The sequence below is a fragment of the Cibotium barometz genome, chromosome 19 (genome assembly GCF_041138505.1).
Source record: "Cibotium barometz isolate CiBa-2024 chromosome 19, ASM4113850v1, whole genome shotgun sequence".
Lineage (NCBI taxonomy): Eukaryota > Viridiplantae > Streptophyta > Polypodiopsida > Cyatheales > Cibotiaceae > Cibotium > Cibotium barometz.
Window position 1 is genome coordinate 10,727,837 of NC_141064.1, and position 19,366 is coordinate 10,747,202.

At 46.6% G+C, this 19,366-nt stretch overlaps 1 protein-coding gene across 2 annotated transcripts in view; it reads right to left on the reverse strand.

The window, feature by feature from the left end:
* The window catches only part of LOC147628221 (protein trichome berefringence-like 7), a 51,600-nt gene extending 32,494 nt beyond the window's left edge, over positions 1 to 19,106 (reverse strand). Inside the window, exons 1-2 of one of the 2 annotated variants that reach the window (XM_086813287.1) lie at positions 17,630 to 19,106; positions 17,157 to 17,546 (exon numbers count right to left, since the gene is read on the reverse strand). In XM_086813287.1, the coding sequence (XP_086669413.1) occupies positions 17,157 to 17,546; positions 17,630 to 18,096 (857 nt within the window). In that variant the 5' untranslated portion in view covers positions 18,097 to 19,106. The remainder of the gene's footprint in view (positions 1 to 17,156; positions 17,547 to 17,629) is intronic. The other variant, XM_086813288.1, reaches the window with a different exon arrangement.
* Between the last annotated feature and the right edge of the window lie 260 nt (positions 19,107 to 19,366).

Consider the following 19,366-nt stretch of genomic DNA (forward strand, 5'->3'; position numbering starts at 1 on the left):
CAAGGAATAAGCATAACAAATTTGCTAAATCTATCAACAATAGTTAAGCACTGCGTATTACGCTTACTCGGATTGGGAGGCAGATTTGTGACAAAGTCCATTGAAATATCTTGGAAAGAACCCTCAGGAATTGGCAAGGGCTGTAACAACCCTATCTTCTTTCACGAGGAGCTTTCACCTTTTGACAAATATCACAGCGTTGTACATATGTAAACACATATCGCCTCATCCTTGGCCAATAATATTGCCGTTTCAATTTCTCCAGAGTCAAATTCATGCCCCTATGACCACCAGTAATGGCGTCATGGGCATCATGGAGAAGAGCGGCCCTAAACGACTTCATGACACACAGTCGGCCTTTGTAGAAAAGCCAACCATCGCGTATCAGAAAGTGGCATGGTCTTGTGGCATCCAATGCCTGTTCCCACTGTGTACCGAATTCCTCGGAATCCGCGTACGTGTGCTTCATGTCATCTAGTCTAGTACCAACAAGGTCGAGTCTAGTGATCTGAATCGAAGTCACGTGTCCCTTCCTGCTCAAAGCATCGGCCACTCGATTGGCCTTTCCTAGAAGGTACTCAATCATACCACCTGAATATCTGGCCTTTCCTAGAAGGTACTCAATCATACCACCTGAATATCTGGCTCCAGCAGTGATGTCGGTCACTCCATTGTGCACTTGGCATTGTCTGAATCCAGCGTAATGCCTGATGGTCAGTGCAAACCTCAAAGTCACGGCCATAAAGAAAATGTTTCGAATGTTTCAAGGCCTAAATAACTGCAAGGAGTTCACGATCGTAGATTGAGTAATTTCTCTTTGCGGGCAGTAACTTACGAGACATGTAAGCTACTGGATGACCATTCTGTTATAACACACCTCCAATTGCGATGTTACTCGCATCGGTGATCACCTGAAATGGCTCGTCCCACGAGGCAAAGGCTAAACAAGGCGCTTTTGATAAAGCCACCTTGAGGTTCTTGAATGCCTCCAACGTTCGTGGAGTCATTCGAATCCGTTGCCTTCTTGTCTTCACATCCTTTAGCAGATCGGTGAGATCCGCCGAGGTCAAAAAACTTGTCTATGTGGGTGGAGTATGCCTGGCATATACCCACAAAGGATCTGATGTCATAGACTGTCTGAGATATTTCCCAATTGACAATCTCGGCCACTTTAGCCGGATCAAGTCGAATGCCTGCTGCACTAATTATGTATCCCAAGTAATGTACCTGGAATAAATAAAATTCCGACTTCTTTTCATTGACGTAGAGCTCGTTGCTTTCCAGCAACTTAAGGACTTTCTCCACATCAATGTCATGCTGCTCAACTGTAGCTGAAAATACCAGTATGTCGTCCAGAAATATGAGCACACACTTTCCAATCAAATCCCGGGAAACACATATCATGATGCAGTTAAATGTAGCTGGGGCGTTCGTCAAGCCAAATGACATGACCACAAATTCATAGTGGGCCCGTTCCGTACTGAAGGCTGTCTTGGGGATGTCCCCCTCCACAATCCTCACCTGGTGGTACCTACTCTTTAAATCAAGTTTCGAGAACACCTTTGCTCTATTCAGCCTCTCGAGAATATAATCTATTCGAGGCATCGGGAATCTACTCTTGATAGTCAGCTTATTGAGTGCACGATAATCGACACACAAACGGGAAGACCTATCTTTCTTCTTGACAAATAAGATCGGGGCAGCAAATGGCAACACGCTGGGGCAGATGAAGCCAGACTGCAACAATTCTTGGAGTTGGCGGTCCAACTCCGATTCCATTGCCTTGAAAAGGCGATACGGAAACTTGCTCGGGGGTTTCGTGCCTAGGAGGAGGTCAATCTTGTGGTCCTCCAATCCGGATGGGGGGAGCTGGGGAGAGAGACTGTCCCGAAGAAAAATCTTCTGGAACTTTTCATGGAGAGCCGAGTACTTCTCGGAAGCACTGGCCACCGTCTGGGCTGTCTAGATGTATATCATCGCACAATGTGCGCCTTTCCTAACTGCTCGCTTGCTTATGAGCGGAAAGTTTGGAATTCTTGGCTCACACTTAATGGTCACTGGGGCGTTTGACACATTCCGATTGATCTGGAACGTGTGCTTGTCCCACTTGACATCGGGAAGAAACTTGTGAAACCACTGAATACCCAAAATTATGTCTACTCCCACAAGAGGAGCAACCATAAAATCACGCACAAATTCTATTCCCTGAATAACTAATTTAGCACCTAGAGCTTCATATTTGACCCTCGTTGTCATGCCTGTGCTAAAACTCTCAACCTGTTTGTCCACCAAAGTCAGGACGAAACGGGCACGCCTAGCAGCCTGTTCCGTGACCACATCCTCCGTGCTGCCGCTGTCAAACAAGACAACGACTCTCTGGCCACCTATGTAGCCAAAGGACTTGAGCAGTTCATTGCGCTCATACTCCTGGTCATGGGCACCCTTCTGCTTATCTTCGAGTTCCCGACTAATAATTGCTCCAATTGAAGCACCGGGATTTGAAGAACTAGGGGCAGCCACTGGGGTCTGTGTGGGAGCTAGGCTCACCACGAAAGTTGTGGAGGCAACAGCGGCGGGCTTTGGAGACTTCTTAGGACACTCTCGAGAAGTATGTCCTTTTGTATGACATAAGAAACATCTACCCTCCTTCTTGTACTGAGAAAGCTCCTCAGCACTCAACTTGCCACCTGTCTTGCCTGCCTCTGCTTTCTAGTCTAGAGTAAGCTTAGACGCATTGTTCGAGTTCTTGGAGCCCGAGGCTCCCGTGCTCTGTCCTGGGGAAGACCCCGTCTGGTTCTGGCATCTTTTCCCCGGAGGCGGTAGCCTTGGGAGTAGCCGGCTGGGAAGTCTTGGGCTTGCCACCATTATGCTTCATTTCTGCACTCTGCGCAAGCGAGAGTGCGTCTTCAAAGGTGCGTGGCCTAAACATACGCACCTCCCATTGGATTTGCGTGTCAAGGCCATACAAAAACTGCCCTTTCTTGTCCGAATCAGATAAGCCTAATTGCAAATATAAAGTCGAAATTCTATTGGCAAACTGAAGGACTGGTTGCGCGTTCTGACGCGCTCTCCTAAACTCGTCTTCGAGTCGCTCAAGGTAGTGGGGCGGTAGAAACCGCTACTTAAGGTCACAGAAAAACTTGTCCCACACATAAGCTGCCATACCTAATCTGGTGTGGGCATGAGCCCACTGAGTACACCAAGGAATGGCCTCACCTTGCAAGTACCAACTGGCTAAGATCACTCTGTCAGTATCTGTCTTTCTAACTGCGTAAAAGTAAGCTTCAAACTGATGCAACCATGAATAAAGAGTTGTGGGATCGAGTTTACCATTATACTTACTGAAGTTCATTTTCTTGGGAAAATGATTCGAGGGCGCCACTGGTGTCAATCTGGCGTCCAAAGCTTTAAGGTAACGCTCATGTTCCACGCGTCGCATGGCTTCGTCTTCACGTTGTCGGATCTCCAATGCACGCATCTGCAACTCAAGCAAAGAGCTCAGCTGTGGTCGTGACCCCGCGAGAGGGTCCCTGTGTCGAGGATCTGGAATCTGGGATACGGAAGGAGAGGGAGAAGAAGATGGAAAACGCGACGCTGGAGAATAGGTACGCTCTTCCAGAGCCTGGATCTGCGCCTTCTGCTCTTCCAACTTGGTCGTCTGGTCTGCGATTGCTCGCATCATCTGCTAGAACATATTTGTAACACTCAAGCCTAGTGCCCTAGCTGGGCTGCCCAGTGCACTCTGGTCCCAAGGTTCTTGGTCTCTCTCATCGTCAAAGCTCACCATAGCAGGAAAACGCACTTCCTTTCCGGAGCACAATCTAACCATCCACTATGTGTGTGGGAGACGTCCGGAGGCTTTCGGAGGCTGAAAACCAACCATCCTTCGAGGGACAGGAGTCACTCCGAAAGGGGGTAGTCCACTGGCGTCTAAAAACCAACCACACAAACGAGAAAAAATTATGGTTTCTTTGCTGAATCTTTGCACTTGAAGTAGGCTCTAATACCACTGTAACATGCGGAAGCTTCAGGGGAGATCGGTAACTTCAATGCTCAGAAATCAGCACACTTTTCGCGACGGAATTAACGCACAAAACTGAATGAGGATGTGCAGAAAATAGAGAAAGAGAGGGAGAGAGGAAAGGACACAGTATTGGGTCCCGAATACCCTCTGTAGGGCCCCCACCACGAATGGTGTATTTGCTTTATTAGAATGATGCAAATCTGAAAAGAAAATACAAGAAACTTGACCTTTCTTGGCTGAGATTACTCTGCCCTTGACCTGCAATCCTTCACCCCCTTGCATTAGTAACTTCTTGGCTGTCCTGGCCCTTGTTTGCCTTGGCTCTTGGTGAATTATGAGAACACAATGGATTTGTGGCTCACGTATTTATACTCCTCAAATAAGGCAGTCGGCTAGCTTATTATCCGGTCGGCTGTCTCTTTTAAGTTTTTCTACCAACGACTGGAAAAACATCATTAAATGCTGAATAAAATCCCTAAACTGCTGCGCATGCTCTCCCTTGGCTGGCTGGCACTAGGTGCATGAGCACAAAGGGCTGGGCACTGATTGCCCATGGTTCTGAAGGCTGGGCAGCCTGTATAGGCTGCCCCCATACTTGCCCTACAGTCCCCTAGGGCTGGATAACCAATTGGTTCCCCTTGCAAGAGCCCTGGGACTGTCCTAAAGCACTCCTATAGCCCTCCCATGGCTGGTGGGTACAGCCAGGGCCTTCCTGGCCCTCATGGGGGTGGTTTACCCTGTCCCCATGCCCACACAAGGACTTGGGGTAGCCCTATGTGCTGGCCCTTTTTCCTAAAAGCAAACCCTAACTACATACACAATGATCTGGCATCCAGTACCATACTAGATACACAGAATCACTGACCTCATTCCAAAGGGAGACTCACAGCGGGGACTGGCACTGTTTCATGTGCAGGACAGTGCACACCTGACCTTGGACTCATGTGCAGGACAATGCACACCTGACCTCGGACGACTAGGATGGAACCCTGGCTGACTCGTCCCGAACTGGGCTCACATGGGACCAGTTTACCATCCCAGGTCCTGCACCTTCTGTACAGATATGTCTACATGGCATCCAAGTGTGCGGGATGCACGTGACACTCAACTCATCCCATTGATGGAAAAATTATTGCCAGGCAAAGGTAAAAAATAAGGACACCTGCACACAAAGAGTGTCATGTGTCTTCTATCCCTCTTACAAAAAATAGTGTAAGATTTAACACTTCATAAAAATGGTAGAGGGATAGATTTTGTTTTTAAATGGTTTGAGTTAGAGATGTCAGTAAATTTTTACTATAATTTGCAAGATGAAATATTAGTAAAGAGTGTTAGTAAGTGAGGGTTAGTTACGAATTAAGTGTGAGTTAGTATCTGAGGGTGTGTGTGTGTGTGTGTAATGGGGTGAGTGGAATTGTGTGTGTGTGTGTGTGTGAAACAAATGATAGAATATTGGGGGGTTAGGTGAGAAGAGAGGAAGGGGTGTTAGATAGATATAAGGGGGAGAGGGGGATAAGGTTGGGTGGAAGATAAGGGAAAGGAGGGGGGTAAGGGTAGGGTTAGGAGATAAGGTTTGGGAGGGGATAAGGGGCATGGGGTGTGAGGTGTGAGGTGTGAGGGATTAGGGTTGGATAAGGTAGGGGGATTTTAGGGACTTGTTTTTTTTTTTAATGTTAAAAAAGAAGAAAAGTAGATTTCGGCAGCCCCAGGCGTCGCTTGGAAGCCCCAAGCAACAAGTTGATCTGCGCTCAGTAGCCCATGGTGTTCTCTGCTTGCTGTGGGGGCTATGAACGGCGGCGTTCTTGCCTGTAGTGGCTTTGTACGGCGCTTTCAGAGTTGGCCATTAGCCTTGCTTCAGTTGTTGAGCTCAACACAGCTTTGGTCTATAGAATAAATGGCCCGCCCAACGTTGTGGTCCTCTTGTGGCAATGGCAGTAGCCTCAATGCAGCCAATGGTAGCCCAAATATTAAATTTTTATTTTATTATATTACTTTCGAAGTGCAGCCCATTTCACTGAACCTGCTCTTCACTGCAGCTTCTCCAGGCTGGTGTCCACATTTTTGGCTCCTGTTCTAATGTGAAGGCCTGCGTAAAACTGGCTTTGATTCGCTGCCGACCTTGACCGCCCCTAAATGCCCTTAACTTTGTGCTTGCCAGCCTTCGCTTTGAAGTCCGCACTGTCACATGTATACTGTTATTGTTGTGTCATGCAGTTATGTTCATCATAGTGCTGAGCCTTTTGTGTGGTGTGAGCTGCTGTCGTTTGCAGGCTTCTTCAAAAAAAAAAAAAACAGAGCTTGATCTGCTTGCCGCGTACTCCCTTGTGCCTGGCCATCTTGCTGCACCTTTCTTGCTACTGCCAGTGCTGCGTGCATTTGTGTCTATCAAGTATCTTGCGCACACTTCTGCCGTAAATGTGCTGCCGTGTTCTTCAACGGTCACCTGCCATTGCCGTGCTGCAGCCTTTATACGTTTGCGCCCCTTTTTTTAAAATGCTGCAGGAGGCTGACAGCAGCATAGTTGGCTTGCTAGTGTTTTTTTTTTTGTTTTTTCTCATAGCCAAGGTGTCTTGTGCCGAGTCCTAACTCGTAGACCCATTTCTTGCCCATGAAAAGTGCTACCAGCACCACTAAATTGAGAATATGCAACCGTGTGTGCCCTGCCACACCATCGGCCACCTTGCCTTGCAAGCTTCCTGCTTCTACTGTTTGCGGTGCCTGGGCTGCCCAAACTCTAACTGACCATTCCTTGCCTCTTTAACGATGAACAACATCAAATGAATAACACAATGTGAACAAATCATGTGCACATGCACCTAGAAGCTCAATGTCAGCCTAGGTACACTGTGAATTCCCTCCCGTAAAGGAATCATTTCCAATGCTTAAGAGCCGTCATCACTCCCAATAACTCTTTGTCATATACTAAATAATTCTTCTCTGCGTCATTCAATTTCTGACTTTAATAAGCCACTGGGCATCCTTCCTCCCAGAGGACAACTCCTATGGCTAAATTGTTGGCATCAGTAATCACTACAAAAGGATAATTCCACGAAGCCAACGTGAGAACCGGAGACTCGGAGGCAACCTTCTTCACTGCATGGAATGCCTGGAGTGCTTTGACCATATGAGACACTTTATAGTAACGCGTCTTCACACCCTTGAGCAAGTCTACAAGAGGTGCTACAAGGTCTAAAAATTTATCCATGTGGGATTTGTATGCTTGACAGAGACCTGCAAAAGAGTGGATCTCCTAAGAATTCTTAGGAACATCCAATTCCAGAATTACCCTTATCTTTTCAAGGTCAAGGCCAATCTCATCTGCACTGATGGCATATCCCAGATAGTGGATTTTCACTACTACAAATTTGCTCTTTTTTGCATTGATATAGATGTCATTGTCTCGCAATAGTTACAAGACCTTTTCAACATCCCGCTCATGCTGCTCTACAGTGGCAAAAAAAATGAGTATATCATCTAGAAAGATGAACACACACTTTTATCTTGTTAAAAAACATCGGGGGGTGCATTGATGAGTCTGAATGGCATCACCACAAACTCGTAGTGGCCGTGTTCAATCCTAAAGGCTGTTTTTTGGAATGTTAACCGTAAAGATCCAAACTTGATGATAGCCACTTTGATATCTTTTTCTTTGGCTTTTTCTACTTCTGCTTCTTTAGCCTCAATTTGGAGCTTGAGCAATCTGTTTTGCTCCAAAATTGCTTTGACGAAATCATCACTGAAGTGCGGAAGCGTTTCTTTGATGGTATCTTCTTTGTTGATCTCTCCTTCCATATCTTCTTTGTAGCTTTCTGAAGAAGTCTCTCCTGACGTTGTGGAGGCCTAGTGGTTTTTCCTTACCACAACTGTACCATCCACGAGATGCTCACTTTGGGTAGCTAAGTTGGGTCACAACCTATTGCTCTGATACCAATGTAGCATGCAATAGATTGACCGTCATAATGCGCAACAAAGCCTTTTTTAAACCTGTGAGTTTATGCAATCCATCGACACCAGATTGGGTCCCAATTACCCATTGAAATCCCCCCCCCCCCCCCCCCCCCGAGCCCCCCCTTGTGACAAGCAAGAGTATTTGCTTGTATTACTTTGGAGAACTTTGTACAATGATGTGAATGATGAGTGTGGACAACCAAATGCAAGGACAAGGAAGTCCAACTGCAGGCTGAACCAATAGCACTGTAGAAGTCTCTATGAAGCCACTTATGAAATCCAGAACTGTTGAGGATATACACATATGCTGGCTGAAGATGAGAGGATCTTCTATGCTTCCTTGCACTGAAGCACGGAGTGCTTGAGGCTATTTGTATGCTCCAAGAACCATGAGGACACTTAAGCACACATGTTCTCTTAATTGCTTTGTTGTGAATACTCGATGAGTGATGTGTTTTATGCAACGACACTATGGGCTGCTTATATAGGTGAATTTGCTGCTAGTCGGTGTTAGTATGCTGCTGTTGGCCAGATTTGTGAAAAATGAGCATTAAATGTCAATGCCTAGCATTTAATGTTGGCACTAAATGCTGGCCCAACACTAGATGCTGGCCAACTGTTATCTGTGCTGAAAAATGACTGTTATATGCCATATTCAAGCTGCTGACTAGCCAATGAGAGGTGGATGATGCTAAGCATCAACATCAAGGCATACCCTTATGAAAGGGCTACCTTATGGGCTGGCCCATATGCAAATGCTTTCTAACAATGCTTTTCTAATGCAATACCTAATCTAGGGCTGATTACATGCTTCTATATGATGAATTCTCCTAGTGGGTTAAGAGGACTGACACATGCAGACTCTCTAAGGCTGAAAAAGACCTACGTAGCTCGTGCCTGGCATGTCCGGTACTGGGGCTCACAATGGGGCCACGGCATACAACAAAAGATCTCCTAAGAAGGTACTACACTACTGTAAAAATGATGTAACATATTATAGTGAATGCTGAGTCATTGTGTCACATAGCACCATAGTGCAGGGTGCATGTGACACCCCATGTAAACTAACATAGCCATGGATCGAGAACACCATCCAAATAACCCTTGCCGTTTAATGTCTAGCTGGTGACATGGAGGATGTCTCCTTGTTAGCAAAATCTACGATATGTACAAAAAGGGGAGAGTATGGTGAACACTCCTGCGTTACATCTTGTGCAAAGGCAAATATTTGTCTGGTAGAAAGTAGAAAACTGCAATGTGTACCATGCTGGCACCTGTCATGGCTGCATGGATCCACATGAATTTGGCCTCCTCATCACGTCTCACCACCGTAAGCATCTTGCGAAGGTTGGGTCTTAACAAGACGACCGCTCTATCCAAACTTCATATCCCCCCCACCCGCCCCAAAGTGCAGGTCTAATCTCTGTATGCAGATTTGTAAATGTATCCTGACACCTTGGTGTGTATTTGCACAGAGGATCACATCACAACCTGCATATATCTTGGCAAAATCTCCAAGGTTTGACCACAATGTCCCATTACAATTCGAGGTGGCCATGTGCATTACAGTCTTTGGTCCCATAGACCCTGTACTCCTATGTGGGGAGCCGCTCAATGATGCTAATACATCCATCTGCCGGGGTGTCACCAATTGGCCGACCATTTGGTCCATCTCCAGATTTTGTGTCTCGTTCACGTGAGGCCAGGCCGGTGTCTCATGTGAAGAGGCCAGTATTTTGCTGACATGGACGGAAGCCAGACTGGTGCCACCCGTGTGTTAGCAGGATGGTGTCGTATGGACAGGAGCCAGACTAGTGCCACCCGTGTATGACCTGGACTGTGTTCAACCCATGGGATTGTCACGCCATGGAAGAGCCAATATTCGTGCCGTGTTTTGCCTATGGGACTGTCACACCATAGGGAGACTCGTGCCTGCAACTGTGTCTTACCTATGGGACTGTCACTCCATAGGAAGACCAGGTTTTTATGTTTTTATGTCGTGCCAGTTTTGTGCGCGACAGATATTTTGTACTTGTTCCATGAACGGGAGATATGTCCATGTTACTATTTGCACATGCACACATGATTTGCATGTTTGAAACTGTTTTCGCATGACTTGTATTTTTGTGTTTGCCTGTTTGACGTGTTACTGACTGAGCGGGGACGCCTGCCAGTGAGTCGTGAAGTCTGCTCTGTATTCTGAGGAGTTTCGGTGCATGTGAACAGGTGGTAAGTATAATTCAGATGTTGTTTTTAATATTTTATTTCTAACCCTTGGTTTTATAAGGTTTAATGTTCACACACACTTAAAAGTGGGCACCCACTTAGGAGCCAAGGTGGGGAGCCCCACTTAAGTGTGTGTGGGGGTGGGTGCATGGGCACCTACCCAACCCACTTTAGAACTGGCCATCCACATGCAAATCGTGGAGGCCAACCAAATCACTATAGTTTCACTCCCTTTCCACCTTAATAAAAAGAAGCCCCACGACCACCTTGGCACGCATGACTCTGTGCGCCTCAATCGTTTGTTGCTGACGGCTGGGCCAAAATTCAAAGGCAGTCGTGCTACTGCTGCTTACAGTCGGCGCATGCTTCCAAGGGTGCTGTTTTCCCTCCATCGCTGCAGGCAGCTAGCTGTACACGCTACAGGTGGCTGCGCATACTTTTCTACAGGCGGCTGGCTGGCAGACAACAGGCGGTACCATCTGCAGGCTGCGCTGCCCTATCCTCTGCGCCTGTCTTACCTGCAGGCGGCTGCTTCTCCTCCCATACAGGCGACTGCACCTATTCTGCAGGCGGCTGCTTCTCCTCCCCACAGGCGGCTGCAGCCAGGTATCCCTTCTCCATACAAGGTGGCTACACTTGCTCTCCAGCAGGCTGCCCCTTTTCTCTAGCTGGCAGCTGTGTGTGTGCCCACTCCTTTCATAACAGGCTGCTCCTCCACGCCATCTTCTTCCCACGCTGCAGTCGGGTATCTTCTCCCTTGCAAGTGGGTACTCCTCCTCTCACAGCAGGCGGCTGTGGTCTTTTTGCGGTGGTACTTGTCTTGGTGATTCACCACGAGGTGACTGTTTCTTCAACAAGGTGTTATATCTTCCAAGGCTGCCTCTCTATTTCCTACTTTGAAAGAGATTGCACATCTTCTCCACTGGCGACTACAAGAGGATTTCATATCTCCTGGGTGGCTACATCTTCTACACAAATACCACGGGTATTGGTTCTCTATCAGCCATCCACAAGTAAGTGAATTTCAGATTTAAGTAAAGTATTTTGTGTTTAAATCTGATAAGGGATTCCCGACTCCCTATACGGCCAACACCCGTTCGGTGCCGGGTTGTCCAAGCTCTATTGGAGAACCTCGGTCCAAAGGTGCTGAGATCGGGAGAGCCAGGCGTTAGTACGAGAGCGCTTGTTTGTGCGTGGTCTCGAAACACCAATGTGGCGCTCTTTGCGGAGTCCAGTGAAAGCACAGGACCGTAGAGACTGGACCACACTAGTGGTCATTCTGCTTCGAGCATCTACATCGAATTTCGACTTCGAGCCTATGTGTTTGGTACTGTTTTCATATGTACATGGACATCATCTGGTTCTTGGAACCATAGTAGCAAGGGAACGCCGTTTCCACCCCTTGGGAACAGTGGAACGCGTTCCCCCAAGGCTGAGATGCCTAAACTGGGTGGAACGTGCATGGGGGAACGATTTGGCATGGGAACGGCCAGGGGAACGTGGGGGAACGTGGGGGAACGGTTTCATGGAACGTTTGGCTGCCATTCCCCCTTAGGGGAACGTTTTTTATGTTTGGCCAAGAAAAAAAAAAAGAGAGAAAGTGTACCCGTTGTTGCGAGCCACCCGTGGATATCCTTGAAAGACGTACCCTATTGTCGCCTGCCCGCATACTTCCTAGGCCCGTGCGGCGTGCACACTTGACAGCTCTGAGTCACGAGTGGGCTCCTCTCTCGAGTCTCTTTAGACTTCGACTCCTACTTTCCAAGGCAAGGCAGCAAGGCTTCTAACTTTTCCCTCTCTCTTTCTCTCTCGTTCCCCTTGTGGCCCGTTCCTGTTCCCCTGATGGGGCTTTCCTTCCGCTCCCATTCCCGTTCTGTTGCTACTATGCTTGGAACCCATGGAGCATTGTATTTGTTAAATACTCCCAATAAATATATCATATATTGAGGGGGGGGTTGGCCCGTTCCGGCCCCAGTGCTGGTGTCCATCTTTCCATTTCATTTCATTTCAATTTCAAGTTGTATTAAGTTGTCCATTTCAAATTTGTGGTTTTAAAGTGTGCTATTAAGCGTGTGGATATCCAACGGAGTCTTCCCACTTGACGGGATCGGTTTCATTGGTATCAAACCACGGTTGTTTCCCTCTCTCTAGAGGGGAAACGAACCTGTGTACTGGACATCCCGCTTTTAGCAAACTTAAAACACAATGGACAGCCAAGGCAGCCCTTTGGAAGTGCCAAATTCGAGGGGTCCATCTAGTGCCTCTCGTGGGTCTGATGCCCTACGAGTTAGACACAAGCTCCTTGAAAGGGTTATTGACAGTGAATCAAAGGGTCAACTGTCTCCAGGAAAGAAAAATGTGGTGGCCGATGCATTATTCAGGAGGCCTTATGTTGCTGCAGTTTCAATGGCCTCTCATGGCGACTTATCTGCTATGCGAGATTTGTATCATTTGGATGCTGATTTTTGCCATATATGGATTGATTTGATGGCTGGTCGTTCACATGCCTCTTATGTTATCAACGAGGGTTATCTTATGAAGGATAATTGCCTATGTGTGGTGAAGGATTTGCGTCCTAAGGTTATGGACGAATGTCACGCTCCACCATATGCTGGTCATAGAGGTATCATGCCTACTACTCACATGATTCAGAGATGTTTCTTTTGGCCAAGCATGCGTAAAGACATTGAGGCTTATGTGCGTGCATGTATTACTTGCCAAAAGGTGAAATTTGACAGGCAAAAACCTCCTGGTTTGCTTCAGCCATTGCCTATTCCCTCGCAACCTTGGGAAAGCATCACTATGGATTTTATTATGGACTTGCCTAGATCCCAGCATGCGAATGATGCTATTTGGACTATTGTGGACAGATTTAGCAAGCAAGCTCACTTCTTGCCCGTCAAGAAAACCATCAAAGCGGATCATATGGTAAAGCTTTTTCTTGCTAATATTTTCAAGCATCATGGTATGCCTAAATCCATTGTTGGGGATAGAGATCCCAGGACTACAAGCCTCTTTTGGAAGGCTTTATTTGATAATATGGGTACTAAGCTTAAGTTTTCATCAGCTTTTATCATCCCCAAACGGATGGCCAAAGTGAAGCTGCAAATTCAGCCGTGTTGGATTTATTGAAGTGTTATGTGGCAGATCAAAAGACTGCATGGGAGAAGTATCTTCCACTTGTTGAGTTTGCCTACAACAATACGATCCATGCTTCCACGGGAAAGACTCCGTTTGAGATTATCTATGGCAGAGTGGTATTGCCACCCATCCTTCGTACCAAGGATGAGATATTTACAGCTGATGAATATGTTCGTGACTTGGATGTTGCCTTTGGTCAGGTGCGGACAGCCATTGCAAGATCTCAAGATAAGCATAAAATGGCTGCTGACAAGCACAGAAGGGACATGAAAGTCAAAGAAGGTGATTGGGTATTGCTGAAATTTGAGAAGGCTAGGCTTCGGAAGAGGCCAGGACGAGAAGGATCATATCCTAAGCTTTCTCCTCGCTATTATGGACCCTTCAAGGTGATTCACAAGATCAATGAAGTGTCATACAGGCTTGCATTACCTAGTCACTGGAAGATTCACAATGCTTTTCATGTGAGTCTATTTCGGAAATATGTGGGGCCAGATCCTGATGAGCCTGTCACACAGAAGATCCACCAGAGATTGAAGAGCTTGAGGAGATCCTCCAGCCAGAACAGATTGTTTTTCACAATGAGCAAAAGCTACCTGCCGGAAAGCTTTCCAGGAGATACCTTGTGAAGTTTAAAAATTATTTGGCTATTGATGCCAAGTGGGTAAATGAGGATTATTTTGTTGATTACCCACAGTTGTTACAGGCATATCTTGAGGCTTTTCAGTTGAGGTCAACTCTTTAGAAGCCCGGGGGATGTCACCAATTGGCCGACCATTTGGTCCATCTCCAGATTTTGTGTCTCGTTCACTTGAGGCCAGGCCAGTGTCTCATGTGAAGAGGCCAATATTTTGCTGACATGGACGGGAGCCAGACTGATGCCACCCGTGTGTTAGCAGGATGGTGTCGTATGGACGGGAGCCAGACTAGTGCCACCCGTGTATGACCTGGACTGTGTTCGACCCATGGGATTGTCACGCCATGGAAGAGCCAATATTCGTGCCGTGTTTTGCCTATGGGACTGTCACACCATAGGGAGACTCGTGCCTGGAACTGTGTCTTACCTATGGGACTGTCACTCCATAGGAAGACCAGGTTTTTATGTTTTTATGTCGTGCCAATTTTGTGCCGACAGATATTTTGTACTTGTTCCATGAACGGGAGATATGTCCATGTTACTATTTGCACATGCACACATGATTTGCATGTTTGAAACTGTTTTCGCATGACTTGTATTTTTGTGTTTGCCTGTTTGACGTGTTACTTACTGAGCGGGGACGCCTGCCAATGAGTCGTGAAGTCTGCTCTGTATTCTGACGAGTTTCGGTGCATGTGAACAGGTGGTAAGTATAATTCACATGTTGTTTTTAATATTTTATTTCTAACCCTTGGTTTTATAAGGTTTAATGTTCACACACACTTAAAAGTGGGCACCCCCTTTGGGCACCCACTTAGGGGCCAAGGTGGGGAGCCCCACTTAAGTGTGTGGGGGTGGGTGCATGGACACCTACCCAACCCACTTTAGAACTGGCCATCCACATGCAAATCGTGGAGGCCAGCCAAATCACTAGAGCTTCACTCCCTTTCCACCTTAATAAAAAGAAGCCCCACGACCACCTTGGCACGCATGACTCTGTGCGCCTCCATCGTTTGTTGCTGACGGCTGGGCCAAAATTCAAAGGCAGTCGTGCTACTGCTGCTTACAGTCGGCGCATGCTTCCAAGGGTGCTGTTTTCCCTCCATCGCTGCAGGGAGCTGTACATGCTACAGGTGGCTTGCGCATACTTTTCTACAGGCGGCTGGCTGGCAGACAACAGGCGGTACCATCTGCAGGCTGCGCTGCCCTATCCTCTGCGCCTGTCTTACCTGCAAGCGGCTGCTTCTCCTCCCATACAGGCGATTGCACCTATTCTGCAGGCGGCTGCTTCTCCTCCCCACAGGCGGCTGCAGCCAGGTATCCCTTCTCCATACAAGGTGGCTACACTTGCTCTCCAGCAGGCTGCCCCTTTTCTCTAGCTGGCAACTGTGTGTGTGCCCACTCCTTTCATAACAGGCTGCTCCTCCACGCCATCTTCTTCCCATGCTGCAGTCGGGTATCTTCTCCCTTGCAAGTGGGTACTCCTCCTCTCACAGCAGGCGGCTGTGGTCTTTTTGCGGTGGTACTTGTCTTGGTGATTCACCACGAGGCGACTGTTTCTTCAACAAGGTGTTATATCTTCTAAGGCTGCCTCTCTATTTCCTACTTTGAAAGAGGTTACACATCTTCTCCACTGGCGACTACAAGAGGATTTCATATCTCCTGGGTGGCTACATCTTCTACACAAATACCACGAGTATTGGTTCTCTATCAGCCATCCACAAGTAAGTGAATTTCAGATTTAAGTAAAGTATTTTGTGTTTAAATCTGATAAGGGATTCCCGACTCCCTATACGGCCAACACCCGTTCGGTGCCGGGTTGTCCAAGCTCTATTGGAGAACCTTGGTCCAAAGGTGCTGAGATCGGGAGAGCCAGGCATTAGTACGAGAGCGCCTGTTTGTGCGTGGTCTCGGAACACCAGTGTGGCGCTCTCTGCGGAGTCCAGTGAAAGCACAGGACCGTAGAGACTCGACCACACTAGTGGTCATTCTGCTTCGAGCATCTACATCGAATTTCGACTTCGAGCCTATTTGTTTGGTACTGTTTTCATATGTACATGGACATCATCTGGGACATCACTTGGAACCCATGGAGCATTGTATTTGTTAAATACTCCCAATAAATATATCATATATTGAGGGGGGGTTCGGCCCGTTCCGGCCCCAGTGCTAGTGTCCATCTTTCCATTTCAATTTCAAGTTGTATTAAGTTGTCACCCGGGGGGGGGGCGAAAGAGAGAAAGAGAGATCTCATTAACATCTACAAATGACCCAAAAGTAATACATATGGTCCATGAGCGAACTGGATGTCAAAAAGGCATGAAAATGAAAGAGTATATCTGCTAAAAGAAAACAAAATTTATGAATCTCACTGGAATGCGCAGAGATCATCCTGTTCCTCCTGGAAGCAGGACAGCCTAAAACATGCCCAGCTTGTGTGTTCTCTTTCTTTATTTCCATGTTTTGCAGACCTTTGCTCATCCTTCTGATTGTCTTCATCCTCGTTACCCTGGCCTTTGTGATGGACCACCAGGCAATGGTTTTGTGAAGTAATACATGTTGAAACCCTTCACAAACTCACTTGAACTATGGCTTCAACAAAGGTTTAAACATGACCTTTAATGCCTGCAACTGAATGGCAAGCTGCTGAATGCAGTTGGCACAATTGGCAACTGGAGTGTTGCATGCATAGAGGTAGAGCGGGTGGGGGATTGAGGTGTAGGGCAGACTTCGCAGGAGCCATGAGATGGCTCTCCCAAATGATCCAGATGAGGAGGCCAAGTGTGTGATATTGCAGCTCTTCAACAAACAGTTCCTAGGTCTGCTTGATGTCACCCTCTATGTCCATGTGCAACACATCCAATTGGTGTCACCAAAAAGTGACTCCTTTTCACACAAGGTAAATGGATGCTTGCAGTACCGTGTTCTTACCTTTGGTCTTGACTACCTTAACATAAAACTCAAACTACTTGATCCAACCATATAAACCAAAAAATCTAGAATATAGTAAACAATTTTTAAGACATTACCTTAATGTGGCTAGAAACCACGAAAGAGCCTCCAGCTACAGAGTTGAGAATATGCAAACCATTAATCAAATTAAATAACTACCCAACAACTATAATACCTTACAAAAGTCTTTGATGGTGTCCACCATCAAAGACTACCCAACAACTATAATACCTTACAAAAGTCTTTGATGGTGTCCACCAATGCCCAGTGTTGAACACCAACACATCTGCTTGCAGCCATTTGGTTTCTGTCGTTTCTAACTTGTCCAGCCTGAGGGTTGTTTGAACTCTTTTGGGAACATGCTTAGGTGGTGGCCCCTCCTGTACAAGATAAGGCGAGCGATAATACTCCACAGTGAAGTTAAAAGCACTAAATGTAACAGCCAAATACGGCCTTTGCTTTGTTATGGAGTTTCCATTCACTTCATATACAGAACTCTTGTTAGAAATATCTGCCATTAAAAGGCAAATGAAAGATTCCCATTGAGTCCTTCCCATAGAGTCGCCCACGAATGCAACCCGCAGGCCTTGAAGCCTTTGGCGAATGTCTTTGGCATCAAACCTGCGCAAAAGAATACCTAAGATATTGGGGAATGCAATGAGTCATATCTATATGTTGTATTCAAATTAAGTTATCAAACTTACAGTGGAATGTCACATCCAAACGGTTGCCATCTCCACTTCAAATAGTCCGAATCAGGCCGCCCATTATCTTGGCAGCTGAATCCGACTTCAGCAAATGGACATGTAGACAAATTGTATATGGGAGCCGTGCTATCATGAACCCACGTTCCAGTGTAGATATCACAAGCAGCTAAAGAGCCGTTTCTTTGCATGATCTTGTCTGCAATGTCGACGATGAAAGATGCATTGTTCACTATAGGGTCTGCAGTAGAGTGCAAAGAGCCAAAGTGGGAAGATCTCAACATAAGGTACAGAGAAAGAAGACATGAACAAATTGAGATGAGGAAGAGGCGAAATCTGGCAGTCAATTTTCGATGCCGCTCAGGTGTGCTTTGCCGTGCAAGATGCCTGCCAATAGAGACCCTAGATGTTGAGATTCTCCACATCAGAGGGCTCCAGAGCCATACCACTGAGAGAGAGAAGCTCATTTGGTCATGAGAAGCTGCAATGCCAACGGTTCAAAACCCTGCATTTGCAAGAGAATCCCTTGGGTCAATGTGGGATTGGACTTCATGTAAGAGCTTTGCTCCAAGTGCAAGATCCAACTTCATGTGATGGAGTTTGCTCCGAATATAAGGTCCAACTTGAGAGCCCAAAACCATTAAATTTGCTAGACAATGTGGTGGCCACATAGAAGGTCCAATTTCATATGATGGGCTTTGCTCCAAATTTAAGGTCTAACACGAAAGCCCAAACCACCATATTTGCTGGATAATTAGGTGACCAGATATAGGGTCCAACTTCATGTGATAGGCTTTACAAATACGAGGTCAGCACAAAACCACGAAATTTGGGGTGGCCAGCAAAATTAAGCTGGGTTTATTCTTCAAATCTGCCGATACCAAGAGCCCAAAAACACGGATATATTGCCCAAAATCAGAGGCCACACCTGCATAGAAGCCGCTAAAACACCGATGTGTGCGGCCAAGTGTGGCAGTGGAAACCGCTAAATTGTCATGCTTTGAGAGAAATGAGGAGAAATTTATTTGTTGCGAAACACTAATCAGCAACAACCCACCGTCCCGCACCACCATACAATGAGCCCAGAAAACTTCACCTAACGGCACCTTAGAATCTACGGTTTTGATCAGAGCATATTTGATCAGGTATTTAAAAAATCTAGGGCCTTGATCAGAGCCCTGTTTCATATGAGTTCAGATTTTGGGATCCAATCGAAGCACTTGGGTACCTCGAATTAGGGTTTTGATCAGCTCTGGACCTCTGGTTTTATGAAAGGTTCTTTCAAAAAATTAGAGGGGGCGGATCCGGCTGTGAGAGCTGATTCAGTAGTACACATCCGTACAGCTCTGTACCTATATAGTATGAATATAAGTTCAGACTTGTCCGCCCGTCAGGTGTTTACATATCTGGCTAAGCTTTGCATGACTACATTGAGAAAAGGGCCGCCAGGTGATGTTACGTGCAAGGGTGGAGCCTCAGCACTATCTACCACGGGGTCTTAAAGACCCTTGTTAGGTGAGATCAATGGATGGCATTGATCTAAATTACGTCGCCTTTTTTAGGCTGTCGGATAAAGTAAACTATGTCGGTGCATCACAAAGTAAACTAGGGGTGAAAAACATAGAATATAATGGCTTGAAACCATATGGTACCATTGCTTGAAGGTATAGTGTAGTGGTAAGTAGTGACCCAAGGTCTTGAATTCAAATTCCCATTTGCACATAACATCTTGCTCCA